The 27099-nt window shown below is 38.7% G+C and overlaps 1 protein-coding gene across 4 annotated transcripts in view; it reads right to left on the reverse strand.

Moving 5' to 3' along the window:
• Positions 1-27099, reverse strand: part of VTI1A (vesicle transport through interaction with t-SNAREs 1A) — a 421333-nt gene that overhangs the window by 149142 nt on the left and 245092 nt on the right. For 2 of the 4 annotated variants that reach the window (XM_060241685.1, XM_060241684.1), the window contains 2 exons: positions 16099-16169; positions 14237-14298 (listed from right to left, as the gene is read on the reverse strand). In XM_060241685.1, coding sequence (XP_060097668.1) covers positions 14237-14298; positions 16099-16169 — 133 coding nt within the window. Of the gene's footprint in view, positions 1-14225; positions 14299-16098; positions 16170-27099 lie in introns of all 4 variants that reach the window. The other 2 variants (XM_060241687.1, XM_060241686.1) reach the window with 1 other exon arrangement.

A 27099-nucleotide genomic window follows, 5' to 3' on the forward strand; every position in this document is an offset into this window, starting at 1 on the left:
GTTGCCCTCTCACATTGCCCTGAATGACTGTATTAGCAGTTTTGCTTGAACAATTTGGATTTAATTGTAATGAATTTATTTCTTGTCCTGTTGGTTGACACTACAGACTGGACTCTCTTCCACTCTAGGGAATTAGAGTATGATCCCATGAACTGCATATCCAAGTTATGCCTATGGTATTTATTTAGAGCTATTACTTTGAAGGAAACATGGCCAATTGTGCCAAATGACATAGGGACAATAAACATTTTTTAAAAAATTCTGAAATAGTGAGCTTTTCAGCCTTTTTCTTTAAATGACCATGAGAAATTTCACAATATCCTGAAACTGTGCTGAGCAATTACTTCTTCATTTTGGCACTGTCTCCCACTTTGAGCCAAACAACCCAGCAATTATGGGGGGACTGCACAAAGACACACCTTTAACCCAACAACACTTAAAAAAACTCATGCCAATAAGGTTTAGTAGCTATTTTGTTAACAGCTCAGATGGGTGGGCAGCATCTGGCAGCATTTATAGGTGAGAATGTTTGTGGCCTTGTTCAACTTGTTTGTGGCCTTGTACAATATATTTCTTAGTGCTTACTGCAGTATTAATGGAATCATCCAAAGAACTTGCAATACCGAGCCTTTTAATTGCATCAACAATTAAAGGCTAATGCACCTATCACAACAACAGTGAATACCTCAGAATACATAATGCAAGCAGTATATAAAACCAAATGCTTTTTGTAGATGCTAACCTTTCAGCCTTCATAAGCAGGCCAGAATGAGGAACTGGGTAAATGTTGCATCTATTGTGCAGTTATGTTGATACAAACACAATATAGAGATGAGCAACCAAACAGTTCTAGCCTCTAACCTATTTGCTTTCATATAGCCTTTGCTTTCTATTCTGTTCCAAGTACATACTCAGAACAGAACAGTTTATCTCTGGGGACAGTTTTCTTGGAAACTTTTACTTTCAGAAACTATTTCTCTGTTTTTCATAAATGTCAACACTTGTCCAAGTTTTGATAAGGAAATATTAATAACAATCATGGGATTTGATGCTCAGATTAGTTTGGGTGTATGTATTCCACAATAAGCTGCAGGAATTCCATCTGTGTTTTATTATAATGTGACAGTATTCTTAGTTAAAGACTTCACAACAGGAGTAGTTGTTCTGATATTATTTTCTGCTGTGTGGTGGCAGCAGGGCAGCATGTGATCTAGCATTTACATTTATTGATATTAAAAAATATAGCCTATCTTTACATCACCATTTTTCCTCCAGACAGTTCACAACATAAATCTTTACACAGTGCCACTTAAAACCATGAAAAAAATTAGCAGTAATTAAAACTTCACTAGCCCTGAAATGAGAGGGTCAGATTACCCAACAACAAATATCTTACACTCATCCCTGTTCATCTGAATGGATGCCAATAGTTCCTGGGTATGCAAGACTGGAAATCTAAACCAATATTTTGCTTCTTGTCAAAGTGCCTTCTTTTTTATTCCTTAAAAGCCAGTTAATAATATCACTTGATTACTTATTTCTTGTTTATACATCTCTGGAATATCTATATTCAGTGTGAAATGCACTGCATGAGGTGAAAAGTTTACTTTCTACTTCAGGGGATCCTGGACAAGCAAGTCATATAGGTTGGATCCAAGTTTCCATGGATATGGTGAGTTTGCAGAAGTAGCTTTTCCTTACTTTCTCCTGCTCTCAATATTCTTGTTCTTTTCATAAAGGCACTGTTGATGGCAGGAGGACACACAAGAACAATGTGACTTGGGAGCACACCACAAAGGGGTTCTTCAGATGACATCAAACACCCTTCATTCTTCTATAAGCAGAACTGCATTTGTGTAGAGGGCCAGAATATCTCACAAGAGTGTGGGGAAATTGACACCTCCTCCTTTCTTGCTGCAGCTCACTTGCCTCTGCCACCCCCCACCATTTCCAGTGTGTGTCAACCTCACTTTTAAAATCACTGAACAATCTTTTGGAGTGGGAGAGTACCCTGAAAACTGGCCAGTAAATCATGCGCTTTTGATGAAAACAACAATCATTGACTGATGGGTAATATTAATTGTATGCTTTTCACACTCTTTTCTTGGCATGAATATCAAGTTCAGAAAAACATGGGTTTGCCATTGTAGTTTATCATGAGATTCTTCTCTATTAGAACATCATCTGAACCAAAGTGTAAGATGATGGGTGCAAAGACCACTCTGCAATGAAATTTTCAAGCAGTAGCAAAAATTTTAATGAATGAAGCAAGTGCTAGTCCTACAGGATTTCATGTCACTGATCTTTCAGTAACAGAGATCCCATCTCATATGCAACAAGTTTGAAATGCTTTTGTAGCCCTATCCAATAAAATAGAACAGTGCACATATTCCAAGGATGTATTCAGAAATGCCTGAAACACTGATGCTGCATTATTATAAAACGGTCTTTTGTTCTCAGAAATTCAGGGTAGATATTTATAACTCTTTCTTTTCATGGAGATAAGACCAGCCTTGTCTTACTAACTGCCATTTCAGAAGAAGATTCACATTAGTTTGACTTTTGATCTGTGAGGGAACTAGCTCAACCACCTGCACAAGACATTAGCAGTTACTAAGATTGCTTTGTACCATTTTATAAACACTAGGCATTAATAACAAGAAACAAGTTGATATGTGAATATGCCAATTTACAGAGCAAAGGTTCAATAAAAAATATGTTTTTTTAAAATAGTTAAGCAAGTAAAATGTATATATTGTTTACAGACTATATTGTTAAACAGAATACATGGGCAGAGGTCTCCAGCCTCTGATAACAGGTTAAAACATAGTGATTTGTGGAAAAAAGAAAAAGAATGCAAACTATTGCTTCATACAGGGGCAGGACCAGTGTTAACATTTGTACAGATGGTCAAAGTTGATTAAAGGGACAAACAATTCCAGATGATATCGGAGAAATAAGGAAACTAAGAAGTATAACATATTTTAAAAGATTAAAGAATGAGTAGAGGAAAAGAAGAATGTAGATAATCATCTTCCCACAAAAGAACAAACCCATCAACATAAATAGAAGATGCTACCTAAATAAAAATCGAGCTTTGCAAACTTCCTACAAACTTGGCATGAATACTTCCTATTTCCAGCAGGTATAAGGAAGGAAGTTCCCAGAATTGTGCTCTGAGTTTCAGATGACAACAGCACTGATGGAAGAAGAAGAAAGGGTACTTTGAAGAATTATGAAGGTTGTCCAGAAATATCCAAACAATGCTTAGCATTCTTCTAATCTTGGATGTTCAGAGTAAAAGACCAGTACTGCAGAGTATGCATGTACAACTTGGACACTAAAAGCACTTCATACCTTACAGTTTGAGAGGTACTGTGCTACAATGTTTTTAAACAGAAATCTTAAAATTTAATGGATGAATGAGACAAACACTCCTTGGGAACAAATATGCAGGTATCTTCATCAAAGGGCCATGACTGGTTTCAGTTCCCTGTCAAGTATGTACCAGATCTCAAATATGGAGTGTGGAATGTAGCATTGTCCTCAAATGCTTATATTTAAAATTTTGCTGTTCTAAAAATGGGGGGGGGGGAGGGAAGAGGAATTATTTTGTTGCTGTTAAAATTGCTCTCTAACTTGTAAAACAATATTTCTTTAATATACAAGAGATTATTGTGCAGTTAGAGACGGAACATAGAACCCAGTATAACAGATATATTCAAAAAGCTACTCTTCCTGTTAAATGCAATTGATATATTCCCTTATCCCCAGGATAACGATATTCTTATATCTGAACTGCCTCAAAGGTTTACTTGTTTTCTGGTTTGAATGCCTAATAATGAAGTATATTTACCCTTAGGAATTGTACTGACATTACATTAAGTTTTCCAGATGTTTTGTCCATCATTATTTTTTAAAAAGACCATCTATTGAAAAGAGGAAACATAATATCTTCCCCTTTCCTAATTACAGTGCATATATTCAGCAAGTTTTTAAGCTGAAAAACTCCTGATCTTTAAGTCTACTTTTGTGCTGAACATAGTTAATGTCTCTAACTTGTCCTTCTGTACATTTTAATCCTTGTTCTGTGAGAGACAAGAGACCAGAAGTATAAATATTATTAATTCTACTAAAATTATTAATATATTCTCTGCATTAATTTCTTATCCCCTTCTCAATAGGCTATTTATTAACTATCAAGAAAACAAACACAAACATGGAGAGAACCCTAAGTCTATGTGAAAACATGGTTATTGGATGCTTGTACAGGACTGAAGCTCATGACCAATTGCTGAAAATGATATAAGAGTAGAAACTTGGCCAACCAGACCGCTGGATAAAGCATGCTTTATCCCTGCATATATTAATGGTTGTCATGAAGGTGTTGGCAAATCACCCAATTTATCACTAGAGTGTTGAATGTATATTGCTCCATTTTCATCAACCAAAGCTCTTGCTCCCATCCTGTTTAAAATTAAATTTGAAAAGGGGTCTTTTTAACACAGGCAGATGCATTCACCAGTTTCCTAACACCTCATGTGTAACAATTTTTAAGATGAAAATTATCAAAATGCAGAGCTGTTAAGCAAGCAGGATGCTCTACCATGGGGAACTGTTCCTTGGTAGAATATGCCAGTTGTTTTTCATCTAACTATTTTGAATCTACAGGATCTTCAAAAGAAAATTACCTAAGAGGACACCATCTCATGAAACTAAAAAAATAATTTTTATTTAATTTTAAAGTTTCAAAAATTATTACAAAAACCAGGGTACTAACATGTACTTTTATTCTTTATTTGTTATTTAGATGCTGATCGAACTCCTTCTATCCTGTTTCATGACCAATCAATATAATTTCATGCAAGTTTGATGATAACAGATGTCTGATGAATTTAATATTTAATTGCAGATGAGAGCCCATAAATATAGGAGTGGTTCAAAGATGGCTAGTATCCGGCAAGGATGTTCATAGCCTATATAATCTCTGTAGGATTCCAAGAGTTGAGGATGCAAGGGGATTTGTTTCTTCCATGTATTTTTAATGCTATGGACCACTAGATAGGTGAGGTGCAAAACTGCATCCCTTACTGATATACAACAAAGACAGGAAACTGATATGGCTTAATGGAGACACTGTTGGAAGAAAATTACATTATGTGTCTGATTCAGCCTCTCTGATATGGCAGAGGTGATCTCAGATGTCACAATGAAACCCCCAGACTGATTGTTCTGGGTGACTTCAACATTCAGGCTGACTGCTCCTTGCCAGGGATAGCCCACAATTTTATAAGCTCTTTGACTGCCCTGAGCCTCTTTCAAATCATGGCCAGTCTGTGCTTGAAAAAGACCATATCTTAGCTTAGCTTTGCTCTGAGCCTCTGAAGAAAGGTCTTATCTCAGCATTAGAGATTTGGCCTGAACCATGGTTTAAGCACTATTTACTGAAGGCAAGGGTGACTATGACACAATGTTCCACAAAAGGACATGCATTAAAATGATCCACCCACAGAGGTTCATGGATCCTCCTAGATTCCAAAATGCACTGGGAGTTTTGGGGATTCCAAACACTTGCCCTATTGATGCTCCAATGGAAACTTGAAGCCCTTAGATGCCATTGACAAGATTGCTCCTCATTGACCACACCTACCCTTAGGGAGAAACTGAGCCTTGTAGTTTACTGTAGAGCTGGGTGACCTATAGAGGGCTTGAAAGACATCTGGAAAGACGATGAATGGATCTACACTGAAACTGACAGAGTGCACTGGTGCACTAGAAAACTTATGAGGTGGCAGTGATAGCAGCAAAGAAACATTAGTATTCTTCAATCACTGCATCAGCTACCTCACAATCCTACCGACTGTTTAAGGTATTCCATCATATATTAAATAGAACCTTCACTGTCTTAGGAACTGACAATTCACTGTAGAATCTTTGCAGGATTCTTTGCTGATAAAATAACATGAATACACGGTAACCTGGAAGCCACTGGTAAGCCAAAACTGTTAGAGGAATGCCTAGTATATCATCTAGGTTGATTATGGACCATTTTGACCTAGTTACTGTGATTGATATTGATATGATCATGGAATTGGTGAAGGCCACCACATGCACATAGGATCACTTTTTAATGCAAAAATAACATAAATGAACCCTTGATAACTACCATAGATCAGTCACTAACCCAGGGCACTTTCCTTCAAGCACACAAACAGGTCATCTGTCCACTACTCAAAAAACCATCCCTAGATAAAAATAATGTTGTTAATTATCGCCCAGTCTCTAATATCTTTCTAGGCAAAGTGATTGAGGCAGCAGTAGCACACCAACTCTTCCTGGATAACTCAAAGGCTCTATATCCTTTCCAGTTTGGTTCCAGGCTGGACTATGAATCAGAAATGGCTTTAGTTCTGCTCTGTATCACATCTCATAATCCAATTATAGGGAGGAACAGTGGCTCAGTGGTAGAGCATTTGCTTGGTAAGTAGAAGGTCCCAGGTTTAATCCCTGGCATCTCCAACTAAAAATAAAAGAAATGGCTTTAGTTGATGACCTATGCTTGAATGTAGACAAAGGTCATGCTTCTCTGCTGCCCTTCCTGGATCTGTGTGTAGCCTTTGACACAGTAGGCACAGTAGACCATACCATATCATTTGGAGGCAGAAGTACATATCACGGGATGTGCTGTGAACTGGTTTAAATTGTTCTTCATGAATTGGACTCAAAGGGTTGCTGCTGGAGACCAGCTGTCTTCAGTTTAGGAGTTATCTTGTGGAATTTCCCATGGTGCAATCTTACCTCTCATGTCATTCAACCTCTATGTAAAGCCTTTAGGGGAAATCATTCATAGTTTTGGAATTGGCTGTAATCTATATGTGAATGACACTCATTTTTACATCTGTCTAAATCCCCTGGTGATAAAATAGCAGTCCTGAGCCACTGCTTGACTGAGCTGCTGTGGTCAAATTGTAGAAAGCAAATAAATTGAAACTAAATCCAGACAAGATGGAAGTAATGCTGATTGGAAAGGTGGATATCCCAAAGGATCATGTGCTACTATGGGGTTCAGCTAACATTTGCTGGCTCAGTTAGGAGCCTTGGGATTATACTGGATCCAGCATTACTGCTGGAGAAGCAAGTAAATGCAGCTGCAAAAAATTACTGGGAACTAGGCAGAACATACAGACCATCCCCATTCTGCTGTCACTCAATCAGATACCCATCAATTACTGGACTCAGTTCAAGGCACTGATTATCCCAAGCAAAGTCCTTCATGGCCTTGGTCCTTCATATCTGCAGACCACCTGTTTCCCTATGCTCTGCCATGCCAACTTCACTAATCCTAGCAGGGCCTTCTGCAGTTACCATCTAACAAATGAGGAACATCAATAACCATCTCTACTCATGCATTCTCTGTTATGTCCCCCACACTATGGAATGATAAAGTCAGGAAGGCTCCCACTCTCCTGGCTTTCTGAAAACTATACAAAACAGAATTATCCTAAGCAAAGTCCTTCATGGCCTTGGTCCCTCATATCTAGGGGTAAACAGAGCTGAACTGTAATGAAATTGTCAGAAAGCTGCATTAGTAAAGGTGGTTTTTTAAAAAAAAAATTGTGTGTGTGTGCTTGTATGCCTGGAATTCATGGTGACTTCTGGCGATCTCTACTATGGCATGGAGGATATTCAGAGAAGTGGTTTGATACAGCCTGCCTCTGTCTCCCAGTTCTGGAATTCCAAGGAGGTCTCCCATCCAAGTACTTGCCAGGGTTGGCCCTGCTTAGCTTCTGAGATCTGACGAGATCAGGCCTGCCTGGGCTATTCGGACCAGTGCAAAAACTGCATTAATAAAGAGATAGGAATTATGACCTATTCCTAACATTATAAGTGTATTTCAGACTAGGAAGTTTCTACACCTCTTAATGCAACATGTTTAAAAGCTCATGCTTTGTTTCAGCTCTTTTTTGAGATTTATCCTTGTTTTCTGATTTCTGTAGTCCATACTCTGTTGTACTGCCCCATCCTGCTGATTGAATTTGCTTTACACTATGTAATCTACCTTGAGTCTCAGCAATAAAGGCAGATTATAAATAATCAAAATAATAAAATAAATACAGATGTTAGGATATTACATTTTCTTGTCTTTTTTTTAACAAGTGAAGATTAAAAGCAATGCTTTCTTGCCATGTCATTTGGCAGAATAGCATAACCTTTGGGAGATATTTATTTGTAAATATTGTTGAGTCTTATACAAAATTATTTTCTCCTGAAGAACTCTCAGTATCAAATTCTGATCTTAAGTAATAGGTCCTAAAAAGCAATTATACAGGCATGGATCCTATGAACATAAGCACAGCAGTGCTCATAGAAACTGATGTTTCCTGTCTCATCTTTCTTCCCCCAAGCAGCCTCCTATGACTGCCCAAAAGGTATGACTGGCATGGAGGACTGAAGTGAGGAGGGAAATTAGACAAAACTGCCCACTCTGTATTCTTCTCCTGGGATGAGAAAGCACGGCACAGGCAATTTTTGATTTGCACAAGAGAGAGGAGAAATGATTTAGCTTGGTTTCTTCTTTGCTCATTCCTCATTTGTTGCTGCTGATCCCTGGACAAGCTTGTTTGTGTATGCGATGTGTGTTCCACATGTGGTAGCTGGGAAAAACTCCCCTTCATACTTGTGACTCCTCAATACTCTATGCCTCTTGGAAAGCAATGAATACGTCTGTTCCTCATCAGGCTATTTATAAAAATATTTGTTTTCTTCTTTTTAAAATATTGCAGTGTTATCTTTCTGTATGCCTGGAAGGTCTCCCAAGTAAGCTAAAATGCCTGCCTTGACTGAGGATAAGCCTATTCTATAGTTTTATTGATAAGGCACTTGGCTAAATTCACTGTTAGAAGGAAAGATACACCTGGTCTATTACCATTTGCATTGTTCCAACTACCACACAGATGCTAGGTGCTACATCTAGTAGAGATTGTTCCGCTATCCACCTCATGACATCTACATCTATACAATTTTTTTAAAAAACTTCTGTCTCAACATTTCCGCAGTGGATAATTGGAACGGAAGGAATAAGTGGTTGTTGAGAGAAGAACATAAGAGAAGCCATGTTGGATTATCCCAATGGCCCACCCAGTCCAATACTCTGTGTCACACAGTGGTCCAAAAAAACCAGGTGCCATCAGGAGGCCCATCAGTGGTGCCAGGACACTAGAAGCTCTTCCACTGTTGCCCCTCCCCAAGCACCAAGAATACAGAGCATCACTGCTTCAGATGTAGAGTTTCATAAATACTCTGTGGCTATGTTTATCCAATCCCCCTCTTAAAGCTGTCTATACTTGTAGCCACCATTATCTCCGGTGGCAGTGAATTCCATGCGTTAATCAGCCTTTGGGTAAAGAAGTATTTTCTTTTATCTGTTCTAACCTGACTGCTCAGCGATTTCATTGAGTATCCACGAGTTCTTGTATTGTGAGAAAGGAATAAAAGTATTTCTTTCTCTACTTTCTCTATCCCATGCATAATCTTATAAACCTCTATCATGTCACTCCTTAGTAGACGTTTCTTCAAGTTAAAGAGCCCCAAACATTTTAACCTTTCTTCTTAGAGAAAGTGTTCCAACCCTTTAATCATTCTAGTTGCCCTTTTCTGCACCTTTTCCAATGCTATAATATCATTTTTGAAGTGCGGTGACCAGAATTTTACACAGTACTCCAAATGAGGCCGCACCATCGATTTATACAGGGGCATTATGATACTGGCTGATTTGTTTTCAATTCCCTTCCTAATAATTCCCAGCATAGTGTTGGTCTTTTTACTGCAGTTACACATTGTCTCAACATTTTCAGCCTACCACGACCCCAAGATCTCTTGGTCAGTCTCTACCAGTTCACACCCCATCAACTTGTATTTATAGTTAGAATTTTTGGCCCCAACATGTATTACTTTGCACTTGGCCACAATGAACCTCATTTGCCCACTCGCCCAGCCTTAACAGATCCCTTTGGAGTGCCTCACAATACTCTCTGGTTCTCACCACCCTGAAGAATTTAGTGTAATTCGCAAAGTTAGCCACTTCACTGCTTACTCCCAACTCCAAAACACTAACAAACAAGTTAAAAAGCATTGGACCCAGTACTGAGCCCTGTGGTACCCCACTGCTTACCACCCTACACTGCGAAAAATGCCCATTTATACTCACTCTTTGTTTCCTATTTCCAAGTATGAAGACAGAAGCCAGACAAATATAAAAATAATTTTGTTTTACTTGATAAATATTTAGGACCTAAGGCAGAGCATCATACTTTCAACCAATATGGTAAACGTGTACTTTCAAATGAATTGTCAGTTTGACCACAGAGTGATTTTTTTCTACCTCAGCAACATTGCTTTTCACATAGTACTTGGGTAAAATAAAGCTATTTACCACACAATTCAGCATTTAAATGCATATTGGCATAATATCTAAAAAGGAATGACAGGAAGAACCTAGCCACCACTGTTAGGTAATTATTGTTTTCTAGCAATTGTACATAACCTAGATCTTTGCTGACTGTTCTTTTTCAATTTCTTATGGAGGCATTTTGAATGATCTTCAATAACCATTAAAAATGCTGACTCTGGAAAATAGCAACCCAGTCTTGTTCTTATGTATATAAAACAAATTTAAATTACAGGGAATAATTGCCCTGGAATGTTATCTGGTATCTTCTCCACCATACAAATCATGTTTATACATGGATAGAAATGTGCATATCTATATGAATTTCACCAATACACTCATCTGCTGGACTGAAAGTGTAACTTGCTTTCCTATTTTAATGGACAAATCTGGTTCTGTGTTGCTGTTGTTTTGTACAGAAAAAGAAAATTAAATGACCTTCTGAAATACAAAAAAGGCATGTCCTTTTAAACATTTGACTACATAATACATTTGTCTGAGAACAGGGCCCCATGAATATTTCACAAAGGTCAAATTTTTCATTTGGCTTACAGAACACTTATAAACTAGGAGTCCTAACTGCAACTCCCAAGCACATAACAATGTCAAAGGTTACGGCATGTTTTTGTTTCACCCTGACTAAATTACTTGCAAATGTATTCAAACACAATATGAGAAGGTATTTTATTTTACTGAAAATAACGGACTGCAGATGCCTGAAAGAAAAGCTGAGGTACATCAAGCATAAACATGGGCAAAAATACATTGGTTTAGAAACCCATAAATCCTTATTTGAATCTGCCAACCTGAAAGCGAAGTAAAGCTTGAAAAAAACTATTTTTCTTAAATGCTATGTCTGATTAAGCCATACTATTAAATGACAGCTGAACTTTAACATTAATATGATATTATTTAAATAACTGCATGACTTTTTTACACTAAAAATGATGAATGATTTTTGGACAGCTCAATTGACATAAAGCAAGAAAATCCTTTAATAAGATTTGACAAAATGGAGACATATGCAGAATATTCGTTACAGCTCACATCTCAGGCCCTTCCTGGGGAGAATATGGGTTTGGCTGGAGAGTTTTTTTATTATTATTTTGATTGTCTACAGGCGCTGAACCATCTCTTTCAATTGTCACTTTCTTTCTCCATGGATTTTGAATTTAGCTTGTGTCATTTACATATTATTCTTAATCAGAAAATTTTGTCTGCTATGCTTCGGAGTCTGAACTGTGAGAAGTTTGTAAAATATAGGCAAGAGGTTCACGTATCCTAACCTTTTTCAACTGAATAAACAAATAAGTTTTAAAAAACACCTCAAGATATTTTCATGGGAAGATTACAGATTGGTACATACTGCTTAAATAACTTAATGTGCAGCTATTTCCATATGATAAGCTACTCAAGTGCAGCTGCTCAATATATGGATCAATTTTTCTCCATGACATGGACTTCTCCCCAGACTTTTTTGTATGCTTATAGAACCACTGAAAAATCTGTCTGATCCACATGGTGAGCAGAAAATAGTCCACAATGTGGAGACACTTAAAATGGCCTCCACAGTGTGGTTGTATGCTGGTCTTTACCAAGTCATAATGCACTAAAGAATAACATTAAATTGTTCGGTGATAACCTTAAAGGCTGACAAAAATTAATAAGCGCAGCTACATTTGAGTTAAAGAATATTTCTTTCTATACATGTTTTAATATATTTTAAAACATATATTTTAATATATTTTATATTTATATAAAATGATATGTTATTGGTTTTAAGCTGCATTGTTTTTATGAATTGAAATGTATTGGTTTTAATGTTTAAATGTGAAGTATTTAATTGTTTATATTTAAATTGTTAAATTGTTATTGTTGGAAGCCGCCCTGAGCCACTCGTGGGAAGGGCGGGATACAAATCCCGAATAAATAAATAAATAAATAAATAAATAATATGAGGGGGTACAAGATTAACTCCTGAACAGACTAGTACAGAACGTAAAGTGTCATTCTTGGTTAGTTCTAAAACCTGTTTCCAATTCTCTTTAATTTTATGGTCTCAGCTTTAATTCTATCATTTTACCTTATTTCTGCCTTGTCCGCACCACATATTCTGTCTGACCCAACAGCCTCTGCTCAACTCCTGGCTCAGTTCAGTGACCTGCTGCTTTCTTTCACAGATGTCCTCTTTTTCCATCACCAATGCTTCCATGAGTTTCCCAGCAGTAATCTTTAGATAAATCCATTTTTGCCTTATGTCCTGAAGCTTTCTGCCTACATTTATACACACATTCTTTAGTCATGCCTTTCATGGTGGCAAAAAATGATGTGATAAATAACTTCTAAAGGCATTATTAGTGCCAAACGTGATATCAATGCTAGCTTATCTCTCAATAAAACTTTTTAATCAGCAAGGCACTTCAGTAATGACACAAAAGAAGCTGCAAATTTTCTCTTCATGCAAGGGTTTGGGTTTTTTTTTAGAAAAGTAAGGACCTGGTAGGCATAGTTTGCAGACAGAAAACTCCACCAAATGCAGAAGGAACTGGAAAGATTACCTTTAAGTTCCCCTAATCATTTTATTATCAATGGGAGAAATATGCACAAAATACCATGAGGATCATTCTTTCCTGCATGTCAGTCAAAGCATTCAGGAATCCCCATATGACATAATAAAGGCCCATTTCTTTCCCACAAATCTATTGCACATGCATTGGCACATTATTATGGAATTATGGAAATAGGACACCTTCCATATCTCCATCTTACTTATCTCTTATTCCTAAATCAAGGAATATAAGCTCTGAACTCATATTCCTTGACTAAGCTGAGGGTACAGAGGTGGATAGGGAAATAGGAGACATATTCATTCTCTGTAATCATCAAGTATACAGTACATAAGTGCTAACAGGAGAAGGGAAACAACAGAGCTGTCCTATCAGTATCCTGACACAGGCAGAAGCTCTGCTTGTCTTTTGGAAACAACACAACCTAAATGTTCCATTAATTATTTTAAATTTTGCCTGTCAGGGTGGCAGAGATAGTTAAACAAATAGTTAAAACAACAGGTTTAATACTCTACACACCTAAACCTAATGTTCTGAAAAAAAGATTGTAGCACAAACCTAACCTATACAATCACTTTGAGTGCTAATCTTCAAATGCTAGAAAATCCTGAACAAAGTTATGATTGTTCAGTACATTATAATAGAATAAAATCCAGTTTAATTCCGGGTATAAGATTAAAATGTGTTGGTCTTAAAGGTGCCACTGGGCTCAAACTTTATTCTGTTGCTTCAGACCAACACAGCTACCCACTGTCAAGGGGCCTTGCAATGAATATTGTTGGTTTCTGTACCTGCTGTAACTGTATTGGGAATGTTTGGGGTAGTTAGGCTCTTCTGTGCTTTGCTTTTGTCTGTAAGATACAAAGTAATCATTCTACACTGGCGGAGATGCTTGTGTCTGGACTTAAAGGACATGCATGTCTTGACACCTGCTAACCTGCAATGAGGGGCTGGGTGAGAAACTGTTCCCTTTGCCTTGCTCAGGCTTTTTGTTTTGAATTCCGGCGGGCTCATATAGATCTGTCCCAAATGATAACATCCAGATCTGACACAGAGAGTCATACTGCTGTGATAAGTCTATCAATAAAAACGAACCTTTTCTGAACATCAGAGAGAGGCCTGCTTATTGAAGACTGCTCAGGAGCTGACACCCATCTGAATCTACATTATAGTATATATGAAAAAAGAAGAAAAGAGAGAGGAGTCCCTACCTGGCCCTTACCTTCGTAACATTCCTGTTAGGATCCTTGAACTCTTACCCAGGTTTGCATCTGTTTCTCTCAGCTGTGGAAATAAGGCTTATTTATAAAAATACTGCACATCAACCTATTATGTGAAGAAAACTTGGCTTTTGTAACAAACCAAAGAAAATCTTCCTTATTAGAATCATAGAGTTGGAAGGGACCTCCAGGGTCATCTAGTCCAACCCCTTGCACAATGCAGGAAACCCACAAATACCTACCCCAAATTCACAGGATCTTGATCACTGTCAGATGGCCATCTAATCTGTTTAAAAACCTCCAAGGAAGGAGAACCCACCACCTCCCAAGGAAGCCTGTTCCACTGAAGAATCGCTCTAACAGTCAGGAAGTTCTTCCTAATGTTGAGTCGGAAACTCTTTTGCGTTAATTTCAACCCACTGGTTCTGGTCCTACCTTCTGGGGCCACAGAAAGCAGTTCCACACCATCCTCTATATGACAGCCCTTCAACCACTTGAAGATGGTGATCACATCACCTCTCAGCCTCCTCCTCTCCAGGCTAAACATCCCCAGCTCCTTCAACCTTTCCTCATAGGACTTGGTCTCCAGACCCCTCACCATCTTCGTTGCCCTCCTCTGGACCTGTTCTAGCTTGTCTATATCCTATATTTTGGTGCCCAAAACTGAACACAATACTCCAGGTGAGGTCTTACCAAAGCAGGGTAAAGCGATACCATCACTTCACGTGATCTGGACACTATACTTCTGTTGATACAGCCCAAAATTGCATTTGCCTTTTTAGCCACCGCATCATACTGTTGACTCATATTCAGCGTATGATCCACTAAGACCCCTGGATCCTTTTCGCACATACTGCTGCTAAGACAAGTCTCCCCCATCCTATGACTATGCATGGATTTTTCCTACCAAAAGGCAGAACTTTACATTTATCCCTGTTAAAATTCATTTTATTGGTTTTAGCCCAGTTTTCCAACCTGTCAAGGTCATCCTGTACCCTGTTTCTGTCTTCTACTGTATTTGCAACCCCTCCCAATTTAGTATCATCAGCAAATTTAATAAGCATTCCCTATTATATAGGTACAATTTTTCTTTATCACAATGTTTATACCCTGTTCTTCTTTTCAGTGGGGACCAAAATCAGCTTACAACAACATTCTTTCCCCCCTCCTCCATTTTATCCTTATAAAAACTGTCCTATGAAGTAGGCTGAGACAGAGTGACTGGCACAAGATCACCTAGCCAACTTTCATGGTCAAGCCGAGATTCAAACCTGGGTGTCTCATATCCTAGTCCAACACTCTTACTCTGAATTTCATATTTTGACAATGCTTTTTTATATTATTATTCCATAGGCAAAATTGAAAAATTATTCACAGTGGGCATAGGAAACATTCCAAAGGTCTAAAATTTAATCTCTGGTGTCTCCAGTTCAATTAATGGCAGTTTATAGGGACTGGGAAACATCCCTATCTAAGAGCAAGGGTATAAATGTTGAAATCTGGAAGAAGATGACATGGACATAAACTTGGGTTATGGGGGAAAACCTATTCTTGGTCTGCTTAGTGGGGCATGAAAGGTCCATAGTAAGTAAGTAAGATCTGCCTTGAGCCCGTTTATGGGAAAAGGCAGAATATAAGCCTACTAAATAAAATAAAACAAATAAAATAAGTATTAGTTTGCTGAGACATGAAATTGTATATAGGTTCAGACATGTTTATCTTGATTTAAAATTGTGTATAACAAATATAAAGACCTCTCTGCAGCTTCGCAAAAAAAGAAAGTATTGATAGTTCTGACGCTTTCCATCTATTATAATATAAATAATGAACTGGTTTGGTGGTATGTTTAAAGTAGAAAACTTACTCGTTCTCGAGCACGCTGAATCTTCTCTCTGTCATGACTGAGATTTTCCAGCATCTCCTGACCAATCTGCTCTGCATGAACAAATAAAAACAAAAATAGTAAATAACAAGAAGACCATGACTGTAAATGGCAAGCTGAAATGTCCCTTAGTCAGAGACAGAACATATTCAGATAATTTTCCCCAAATAGCAGCTAACTCCAACTCCTCATTAAGAGGGGCACAAACTGAAATGTAACAAATGCATTTAAAAAACACTGCAGGTTAATATTATTAATAACCACCAGCACTTTAAGAATAATCTAAAATGCTATGAGAAAAGAATAATTGCATCGGAACTTGAAACCACAAAACTGAAGCTTCAGAAATAGACAAAGTATACTGTTTTAAAGTACTGTGCATGATGCTTTAAACATGTAACAGGGGCATATGGCTGTCAGTAACCTTCTAACACATGATGATATGTGCATGAAAATTATTTATTATTATTATTATGGATGGTATCAGACTCTCATGTATACAAACATGCTACTATTTGAAAACATTTGTTACCTTCTTTTACTAAACTGAGACGCAAGCTTTTATTTTTTAACCTACACAAAGAGGTTTATCACATTGTTCTCCCCACACCCTACTCTATCATAACAGCAACTACCTTCTGAAGAAAGTTAGACTGAAAGGGTCTGATGGGCACAGGGTCACTTGGCAAGCTGCCATGACAGAGCAAGGATTCAAATCCCCTTGCCTCAAGTACTAGTCCAGAACTCAAACCACTATGCCACTATGACACATTCTTGGAAAAGGGTAGGAACATTTCAGTGAATATAATTATGTTTCACTCCATTTTCTATTTTAATTGCTTTTTTACTTGCCCCAAACTTTCAAAAAACCCAAAATATTTAATCATGAATATAGCACACTCAAAAGCAATAATTGTAACTTGGAATAAAACAAATCAGTCTTCCAAATGTTTAAACGCTGCTCAACTAAAGCAGAATAAAATAAATGCTTTGAAGTTAAAACCCATACGAGTCCACAGGCTTGCTGAGATTGGACCAGTAGGTATTTTTCAGAGCTCTCTTGATGAGTTAAGTCTGCAAAACTGAAGTAAGATCATGGAAAGATCTTCTCCACAGAAGCCCCAATTCTTTTGGACGGCCTGCCCAAAGACTTGCAGATGGGGCAACTGAGACTTGGACTCCAATTGTGCTTGATTTGAAAAATTTTATTTCATTATGTTTTAATTTTTAAAGAGGGGTCGCAGAGAATATGTCTACTATTGTAATTAGTATGAATGAAGTAGTACAAAATACATACATAGGTAAATATAAAACTTATAATTAGTTTTTTAAAAAGCCAAAATTGCTTTACAGTTCCTTTTGTTAAGATAGTTGGTCAACCGGCATCTTCTAACAGTGAAGCATACTGTCCAGCCATCAAAACAACTGCAGCATCAATTGTAACTGAGGATAGTATGCTGTTGACTTTGACAAATAGTGTATTTTCCTCTCATTGCTGATAACTGAAGATATCAATAAATAAAGGAAAGAGACCATGTCAGCTGGAATACCACAAAATGAATGGTTGTTTAACACTTACAGCTGATACTTTCAGTCATAAATTTCATGTTTGCAGAGGACTCCAAGAATTGAAAAGATCGTATTAATTTCAGGCACATAATATGAATAACTGGAAGCCTAAATAATATTACACCCTTGGAATGGTCCTGGACGCTATGCTGAAAGATGAAATGTGCTAACCCCCCCTCCCATTAGATTGCTGGCAGATAAAATAATCTCAGAGCTGTCACTGACATGAATAGCCTTCTGTAAAACAAATAAATTGGCAGTGTTAAATCAGACATGTGAACCAGTGCAAAAATTCAGAAACACATTTTAAAAAGTGGAATTTCCAAATATTTGGAATTACATTCAAGTCAATAGGAAACAACCATCCCCCCAATAAAAAACAAGGCATTTAAGTTTCTCTCAGTCCCATTTCCCAGAGCTTTTGCCAACCTCAAGGGGCTGCCCAGATGTGGCAAGTGCACACCAGGAGCCATACTTGCCAGGCAATGATACCTGAGCGTTAAGCAATGACTGCAATCTTAATATTAAGAATGCCGAACATATCACCAGGACATGGCACAGTGGAACAGAGGAAAGCTGGTGGTGGCTGGTGGGCAAGGGTTCTAGACAGTACTGGAAGGCAGACAGGATAGAGGATAGCTAAAGGAGGTCTCCTTTACCACTGAATTCTGCTTCTTCACTGGTGCTAAAGAAGTAGGCAGGATGGTAGATTTTGAGTAGCGAACTCATAAAAAGGACTGATTTCCCCCTTCCTCCTCTTGCTTCTCCCTCAGTGCAGGGTGCTGCAGTGGTTGCAGGTGGTGTTCCAGAAGTGCAAGCAGGTGGTATCCCCCATGTATCAACCTTCTCTATCACATCCGGGTTACACATTGTTGGAACACAAGCACAATCACTTCTAAAATATTTACTGCTGCTACAGCAGAACATAGGGGAAAACCCCACAATGAAAATCTTTCTCTCAGTGAGAGATCTCAGCCAAAATCTATTAGCTAAAATCTAATAAGCCTTATTCTTAATTCCTAATTTATCTCAAAAGGGGCTGAATAACAGACACCTTAAGGTGTACGGCTGCCAACTGAGTTGGGAAATTCCTGGAGATTTAGGAGTTGGATTTATACCCCACCCTTCACTCAGGCTCAGGAGTTGCTTACAATCCCCTTCCTCTCCCCACAACAGATACCCTGTGAGGTACGTGGGGCTTAGAGAGCTCTGAGAAAACTGTGACTGACCCGAGGTTACCCAGCTGGCTGTATGTGGAGGAGTGGTAATTCAAAGCCGATTATCCTGATTAGAGTCCATTGCTCTTAACCACTACACAAAACATTCAGAAGTGGAGCCTGAGGGGGCAAAAGCTTGAGAGGAGGAGGAAACTCAGCAGGTATGCAATGCCATAGAATCCACCCTCCAAAACTAGTGTTTTTTCCATGGGAACTGTAATCTGGGAGAACTCCAAGTCTCACCTGGAGGTTGGCTACCCTATAAGGGCTAGAATAAGAATCAACTGCTGGATTAGGTGCTTTGAGAAGGAAACAGGGAGATATATTTCAGCAACCAGAACATTAGTAAAAAAGAAAAAGTCAGGGGAATAGAACAGCAACAATGTCCATATTCCAGTTTGAAAGGGCCAGTTTGGAAGCACATATTGTCTATGACTATTTTATAGTACAGTTAGTCATCAACCAATGGCGCTCACACCAGTCCTCTATTCCTTGAAAAAACTATGGAACAAGCAGAAGACACTCAAATCTGTGTTTCCCCCCCTTCCATTTTCTGGTGCCAGGCTGTCTGAGGAATAAGTTGCACCTTTATTTCCAGGCAGCCCAGCCTGCTTTCATAGGAGTCCATGCGATTCAGAGTATTCAGAATTATTCCAACTATTAAGAATCACATAATTATGATTTGGAAATATTCAGCATATTTTGAATATGGCATTATTGTATATTCCTATTAAACATTGTGTACACAATCTTAGATTCAAAGAACAATATACAACCTCCAATCATGGAATAGTGCTTTAGAGCCCGCCTTCCTGAGTCTGCTATAACCCCTGTTCTGAGGCATTCTGAGGTGTGCTGTGCGCTACAGTTTGGATGGCAGGGTTGCCACCTCTGGCACTGGAAATTTGTAGAGATTTGGGGAGGCAGTACCTACTTTATGGTATACCAAAGAATCTACCTTCAGGGGAACTGCTCTCAGTTATCTAGGGGTAAGTTGCAATTCCAGGAGAACTCCAGCCCCACCTAACAATCCAAGGGGCTGGGGAGGATAAATTCTTGAAGAAATTCATCAGGCATTTTAATATTTCTTTTTTTGCAGTGATCCAGTGTTAGCATGTGCATGCTTAAAACTGAGGTATCTCTGATACATGTATATTAATACATTTGTTTGCAACTACAATATAATGACAAGGACTTAATTACATGGGCATAGCTCTCTGGCCCTAAGGACTGCCTTTTGTTGACCGGGGAGGGGGGGATATGGGCTTACTCAGACTTTATGAGGTGTTTGTAGATATACTCATTCTCTCAACAAAGATAAGTTACATTGTTGAGCTCACAAAATCATTCAAGAATGAAGGATATGTGCCCTGAACAAATGCCAATTTAGCCACTTGGGTAGAATGGCTAGAGTAACTGATAGGGGATTCTGAAATCAAATTCCACTCAGTTATGAAGTTCACTAGGTGACCTTGGGCCAATGTCGCTGTTTCAGGCACTCCTATCCTAAAAGTCTGCTGCGAGGATAAAACTGAGGAATCTTCCCTCCCAGAGTTAATATTTTAATTTAATACAATCAGATATTCAGAATCACAAAGTGCAAATATCCTCAGCATCATTTATATACTGCTGGACAGAAGGCATGCCCATTTAACAGATGAAATAATTTAAGTTAATAATTTAATAACTTAAGTTATGGCACAGTGAAAATATTTTGTTAGAATGTGTTATGTATCTGCTAGGTAGTTTTGCATTACTATGATATATTGACTTTTCAGAATAGTTATTCTTATGGGTAAGGTATTGTAAAACAACATAATTTCTAGCTACTAGTTTCCCAACTACAAGGTGTTTCAATGAAATTAGAGGCTCTAAAAATTCTCAGTACAACTCTGTTGCATCAGGAGGTCCCCAGCCTTTTTGAGCCTGTGGCATCTTTGGAATTCTGACAGAGGGTGGGCATGCAACCACAAAATGGCTGCCACAGGAGATGGAGCCAACCACAAAATATCTGGTTCCAGCTCTTCAGCATTTCAGCCAGCTCTGTTTAGCAGGATGCTTTTATAATGAACATATTGTTTAGAAGAATACACCGAAAATAAGTATATAAATTGAGCTAGCTATGAAACACACATCTTGCATAATCTGCTAGATCTCCAATGGTCCCAGCTGGCCCCACCCACTTAAAAAAACATTGGTGGGCACCAGAAAAGGTATCTGCAGGAACCATGGTGCCCATGGGTGGCACATTGGAGTCCCCAGAGTCACATAATGATATCACTGGGTTGTACAATGTTATTTTCTATATAATGGTCAAGAAGACAGTGTCAAGCATGAGTAAAATTCCATTGTTAATTGATTGTTTTAGGGCCCTACTTAGGCCTGGTCTGGAAAGTGTCATGGAGGGCACAACCGTGTTGCCTTATTATTCTTTCCCTTCCCCCCGCCCCCGTCCTGCTTCATTGTTAGCAATTAGAAGTAGTGAAAACTGAAACCTAGTAATCAGCACCTTCTCATGCATTCCATGAAGGGAGTATAGGCCATCTGGAGAAAGCAAGGACGAAATCCTGATAGCGGTATGGGAACCTAGACATTTATGATAGTTTATGTATGAATGCTACCCCGCAACCCCATCCTTTGGAATCCCTCTGAAGTAAGCCTCAAAAGAATTGTATCAATGTATCAGTTTCATTCTTCTCAAGAACTGTCTATACCAAAGTATCGGTCTATCAATAAACGTAGTCTTTGTAGCAACTTCGACTCGTCATTGACTCCACATGCTTGACAGACAGCAACTGATTCTTAGAATCAAATGCTAAAGTTCTTATGTCAATGCAATATCCCCAAACATAGAAAAGAATTTACAGCTATTATGTATTATTTTTATATAGTTTCTTCCCAGCCACAATATTGGCATGGAACTTTAGCAGCCTAAGTTGAGTCTTCATTTCGTGTGCTCACTTTTAATGCTGATTAGTGTCAAATATTCGGTAACTTACAAGAAAATATTAACAAATTGTCAAATCTTGTTTACTAAATGAAGAATTCACTTTACATGATATACTAATATAACTAAAGACTTCCACAATACATTTAAAACCACATGCATATAGAACAATATTTGTAGTCTACTTGCTGACAGCTGTGTACCACTAGCCAGTTTAGCGTCACCTGAGGGTAGGGTTGTCAACCTCCAGGTGATCAGTGCAAAAAACACTGAACAAAAGATCAACTAATAGAATTGCTTATATAGAATAAATCTCATATACTGTACTACAATATGAATATGTCTTTATATTATTGTGATAAACATTCAAAAACATCTGTGGTCATGGATGTGACATTCTAATGGAAACCATTCATGTAATTCTGCAAGTTCTATAGACTACTTTTCAGAATCAAAGGGATATACCATAGGGAGAAAAATTACAACACCAGTAAAAAGTGCATATTACATAATGTCTAAACACTCATCAGTTCTCTATAGCAGTGGTCCCCAACCTTTGTGGTGCTGAGGACCAGCACCAGGGCCAGCCCAGCCACCATGGCCCCAGGACTGGCAGGGTGGGGGCACCAAATTTGTCCCACCTTCCGTGGCACCGTGCAGCCTCCCCGCCACCCCCCGCAGCCATGCAGCCTCCCCGCCCTGTCTCCTCCACCACCCTCCATTTCCCTTCTGCTTCTGATCTTTCTCCCTCCCACCAAGCTATTTCTGAGGGTCCCTTATGAACAGCATTTCAGGGGATATTTTGAGCTACAGTGGTAGGGGGACTCAAGAAAATGGTATTCCCCTGGCAGAAATTCCCTATGGGATCCAACCCAAGCTAGCAGCAGAAGGACAGAGAGCTTAAAAAGGCAACAATTACATGCTATTTCAATGAACACTAGAATGTTGCCATAATAGCTGAATACCATCACACATTTTATTTAGTAGGCACAATAAATCTAAGAACATTATCAGATAAGTGATGGAACAGATACAAAATAAAAAAAGAACACTGTGGGTTTCCAAATAATGCCATATGGTCTGCTGAACAGATCACTGCTGATTATACAGAAAATCGTAGCTGCTCTTAACAGCATACAATGCAAAATAAATTAGGTGTTCATACTAAAAACTTCAATTAAGAAACAAGTTAAAATATTTAATTAGAAAGAGATAATCTAGAGATAGACAGACAGACAGACAATACAATATGTTTTCCAATAGTTAGCAGCAAAAACAAATTGCTTAGAATAGGAAAAAAGTTGAGAATGTATGTTGCTTGTTTTGTATTAAACACAGTAGATCCTAATATATATATATATATATATATGAAAATTACAATATATCATTGTAGCTTTATAGAAGAAGAGCAGTAGTGAATAATCAAACCTTTCTAAAAAAAATTCTGTTGCTTCAAAAGTAAATGGAAACATAAAATTGTAGGGGGGAATAAGAACAAGACAATGAAAAATAACTTGCAACACACTTGAAACTTAAGTCTTAGTATCTTGTTATTCTTCCTCACTGAATTTTCTTTCTTATTGAATTTTTTTAAACATACCTCAAGCTGTTGACATGAAACCCACACATTTCTCACTAACTTATCTTTCCCTCTCTTGTCTAAACTCACTATCCATCTATTCTGGCTCCCTTGCTCACATCCTTATGGCAACATTCACAGGAGGTGGTGGGCTTTAATTCCATTGAAGGTTTGCAAATCCACTAACTCACTGATACAGCTATCCAATGGCAAAATCTCACCTGCCATTCACCATTCATTTTAGAACAATAGTTCCTTAAGAAACTCCATTCTCTGGAATTCAGGTAAACAAACCTTCCATTTGCAATTTCCAATTTCATTCACTCTGGAATCTTTTTTCTCCTTTGCACTAGTATTATATATGCAGCTAGGACATCCCTGATCATATTAGAAAGTGATGTCCTATGTTTATTAACAAGACAGGAAGACCAAAAGGAGTATGCAAGCTATCCCATGAAGGTACTGCCAAATATCCATGGCTTTCAATCCAAGATGCAAAGGCTAGTCAATTACTTTAGAGAATCAAAGGAACACAGAAGCTCTAATGGACAAAACAGCATTAAACATTTTACTGTCTTCCAAATAGTAATGAAATCAGTGTTTTTATTTTGTAACTTTTACAACATCCACTTTCTAGTTAAGGGCTTATTATTATAAAGCACTGAAACACAATGGAAAATCTCCCCAATTATTTGGGAATGTGGTATGAATTACTGAAAATTTCTTCACATGGGGCAGGAATGAGATTCACAAACTTTACAAAAGGCAGGTAATTACCTCTTCCAATCTTTTTGCAGACCCAGACTGCTCCATAGCTGGCTGCATTTCTATCTCTCCTTTCCTCGCTAAGGAATAACTGAAAAAGATCAGAATAACCTGCAAAAGTAGAACACTGGATCTCTAAGCACTATGGACTTTCTGGAAGTGGCCTATTCAGAACAGGCTGATGTTTCTTGACCAGCAACCATAGGTGAGGTACCAAACAACATAGGAAGAAGGCACAGAATAAAAAAAAAATGAGTGTTTTATTCACACACTGTGTAATAAGGAGATGAATTTTTTTTTATTTTAAAATATCTGTACACCTACCTTCTTCTAGACACCTGGATCCAAGGCAATTTCATTCGGTAAGAAGTGAAGTACTTGACTAAATTGTTATGAAGTGTACCAAAAGAGGAAGGTATTGCTGCAGCTAAAGTCTCATATGTGATCTTTACGTCAATCATATGAATAATCCACACGGGCATGAAGGATTATTATACTAGATGCCATCAGTAATTAAAGAATGAGGACCAAAAACCTGAAGTTTAATCCAAGTAAGACTGTGGTACAGTTGGTTGGTGTTGGTGGGAATGACAGAACTGGGATACAGTCTACTTTGGAGGGAGTTCCACTGCTCTTGAAGAAACAGCTTGTGGCTTGGATGTACAATTACATTTGAATTTATAGTTGCATGTATGAATGAATGATTTATTAGTCAAAGACCAGCATAAAAATAGATACAGTTCCAGAAACATTTGCAGAAAAATCTACAGTTCTATCATCCGATTTTTATCTGTGCTATATAGTACCTTAACTAACTTAAGACTTGTTTTTCCAGTGCAGCCCTACTGGACAATTTTGAAGCAAAATCCAAACACAGAGATCCATGGTATCATCATTTCCAGATTTGATAACTGTATTGTGCAGTATTTGGGGCTAGCTCTGAAGATGGTTTGGAAACTTCTGCTAGTCCAAACTGCAATAGCAAGGCTATTTTTTTTCTATACAAAAATTAGAATAACAACAGTGATAATGTCTTATCCAGATTGGTTTTTTTTCAGATCCAAATTATTTTAAAATATTTAATCCCTAAATTCTTGAAAGTGATAAAAAGTGGAAGACAATATCATTTGTGAATAGGAAAAGCACAGAAGTCATGGAAACCTTACAAGTGTGTGTGCTTTATATAGAACCCCAATTTTATGATATAATTTTATAGAGGTGGTATTTTAAATATTTATTTATTTATTTAATTTATATCCCGCCCTCCCCGCCGAAGCAGGCTCAGGGCAGCTCACAGCAGAAAATCCCAACAAACAATTAAAATTAATAAGTATTAGAATTACACATTCAGCAATAAACAAAATATTCAATAGTTAAAACAGTTAAGAACAGAATATTAGTTTGGTGCTATTTCAGTGGCGACGACCTTCTTCCACTTCCCTTAAATACAGGCGCTGTATCAGTTAAACGCCAGCCGGAAGAGGATAGTCTTGCAGGCCCTGCGGAACTGTGCGAGATTCCACAAGGCCCTCATTTCGTCTGGAAGTTGATTCCACCAGCAGGTGGCTGTGATCGAAAAGGCCCTGTCTCTGGTTGATTTTAATTTGGCCTCCTTCGACCCAGGGATTACTAATAGATTTTGTGATCCCGATCCGAGTACCCTCTGGGGAAATGTGGGGAGAGATGGTCCCTAAGGTAGGCAGGTCCTAGGCCATATAGGGCTTTAAAGGTAATAACCAGCACCTTGTAATGAATCCGGTATACTATTGTCAGCCAGTGCAGTTCCTGCAGTCCCGGGGAGCCCCAGTAACTGCCAGGCAGCTCTGTTCTGCACTACCTGCAGCTTCCGGGTTTGGCACAAGGGCAGCCCCATATAGAGGCCATTACAGTAGTCTAGCCTTGAGGTGACCGTTGCGTGGATCACTGTTGCCAGGTTGCCGCGCTCCAGGAAGGGGACCAACTGCCTTCCCCTTCTAAGATGGAAAAAAGCGGATTTAGCAGTGGCTGCTATCTGGGCCTTCATTGTCAAGGCAGGCTCCAGTAGTACCCCCAAGCTCTTGACCTTGTACGCCATTGTCAGTGGCACACTGTCAAATGCCGGTAGGATAATTTCCCTTCCCAGACCGCCGCGACTCAGCCAAAGGACCTCTGCCTTTGCTGGATTGAGCTTCAATCTACTCCGCCAAAGCCATCCAGCCACGGTTTGTAGCGCCAGGTCCAAATTTTCTGGGACACAGTCCATCAGTAGATAGACCTGGATGTCATCAGCGTACTGGTGTCAACCCAACCCATACCTCCAGGCAATCTGGGCAAGGGGGCGCATGTAGATGTTGAACATTGGGGAGAGCACCACCCCCTGAGGCACCCTGCAGTCAAGCGCGTGCCTCTGGGACAGCTCACCTCCAATTGCCACCCTTTGTCCCTGACCATATAGGAAAGAGGAAAGCCACTGCAAGGCCAACCCCTGAATCCCTGATTCAGCAAGACGGCGGGTCAGCAACTGATGGTCGACTGTATAAATGCCACCAGTAGGTCCAACAACATCAGTACCGCCAAACCGCCTCGATCCAGATGCCGCTGGAAGTCATCCACCAGAGCAACCAACACCGTCTCCGTCCCATGACCTGGGCGGAAGACAGACTGGTGAGGGTCTAGGACAGAAACATCATCCAGAAAGCTCTGTAACTGTAGTGCTACTGCCCTCTCAATAATTTTATGCAAAAAGGGTAAATTAGAGACTGGCCGGTAATGTGCCAATTCGGCCGGTTCTAATGTTGGTTTTTTCAAGAGAGGGCAAACCACAGCCTCTTTAAGAGGTGTTGGAAAAAGCCCTTCCACAAGGGAGCTATTTACGATATCCCGTATAGAATATTTATTTTAGCTGTCATATATTCTCTTCAACTAAC

This window comes from Heteronotia binoei, chromosome 6 (genome assembly GCF_032191835.1).
Source record: "Heteronotia binoei isolate CCM8104 ecotype False Entrance Well chromosome 6, APGP_CSIRO_Hbin_v1, whole genome shotgun sequence".
Taxonomy (NCBI): Eukaryota; Metazoa; Chordata; class Lepidosauria; order Squamata; family Gekkonidae; genus Heteronotia; species Heteronotia binoei.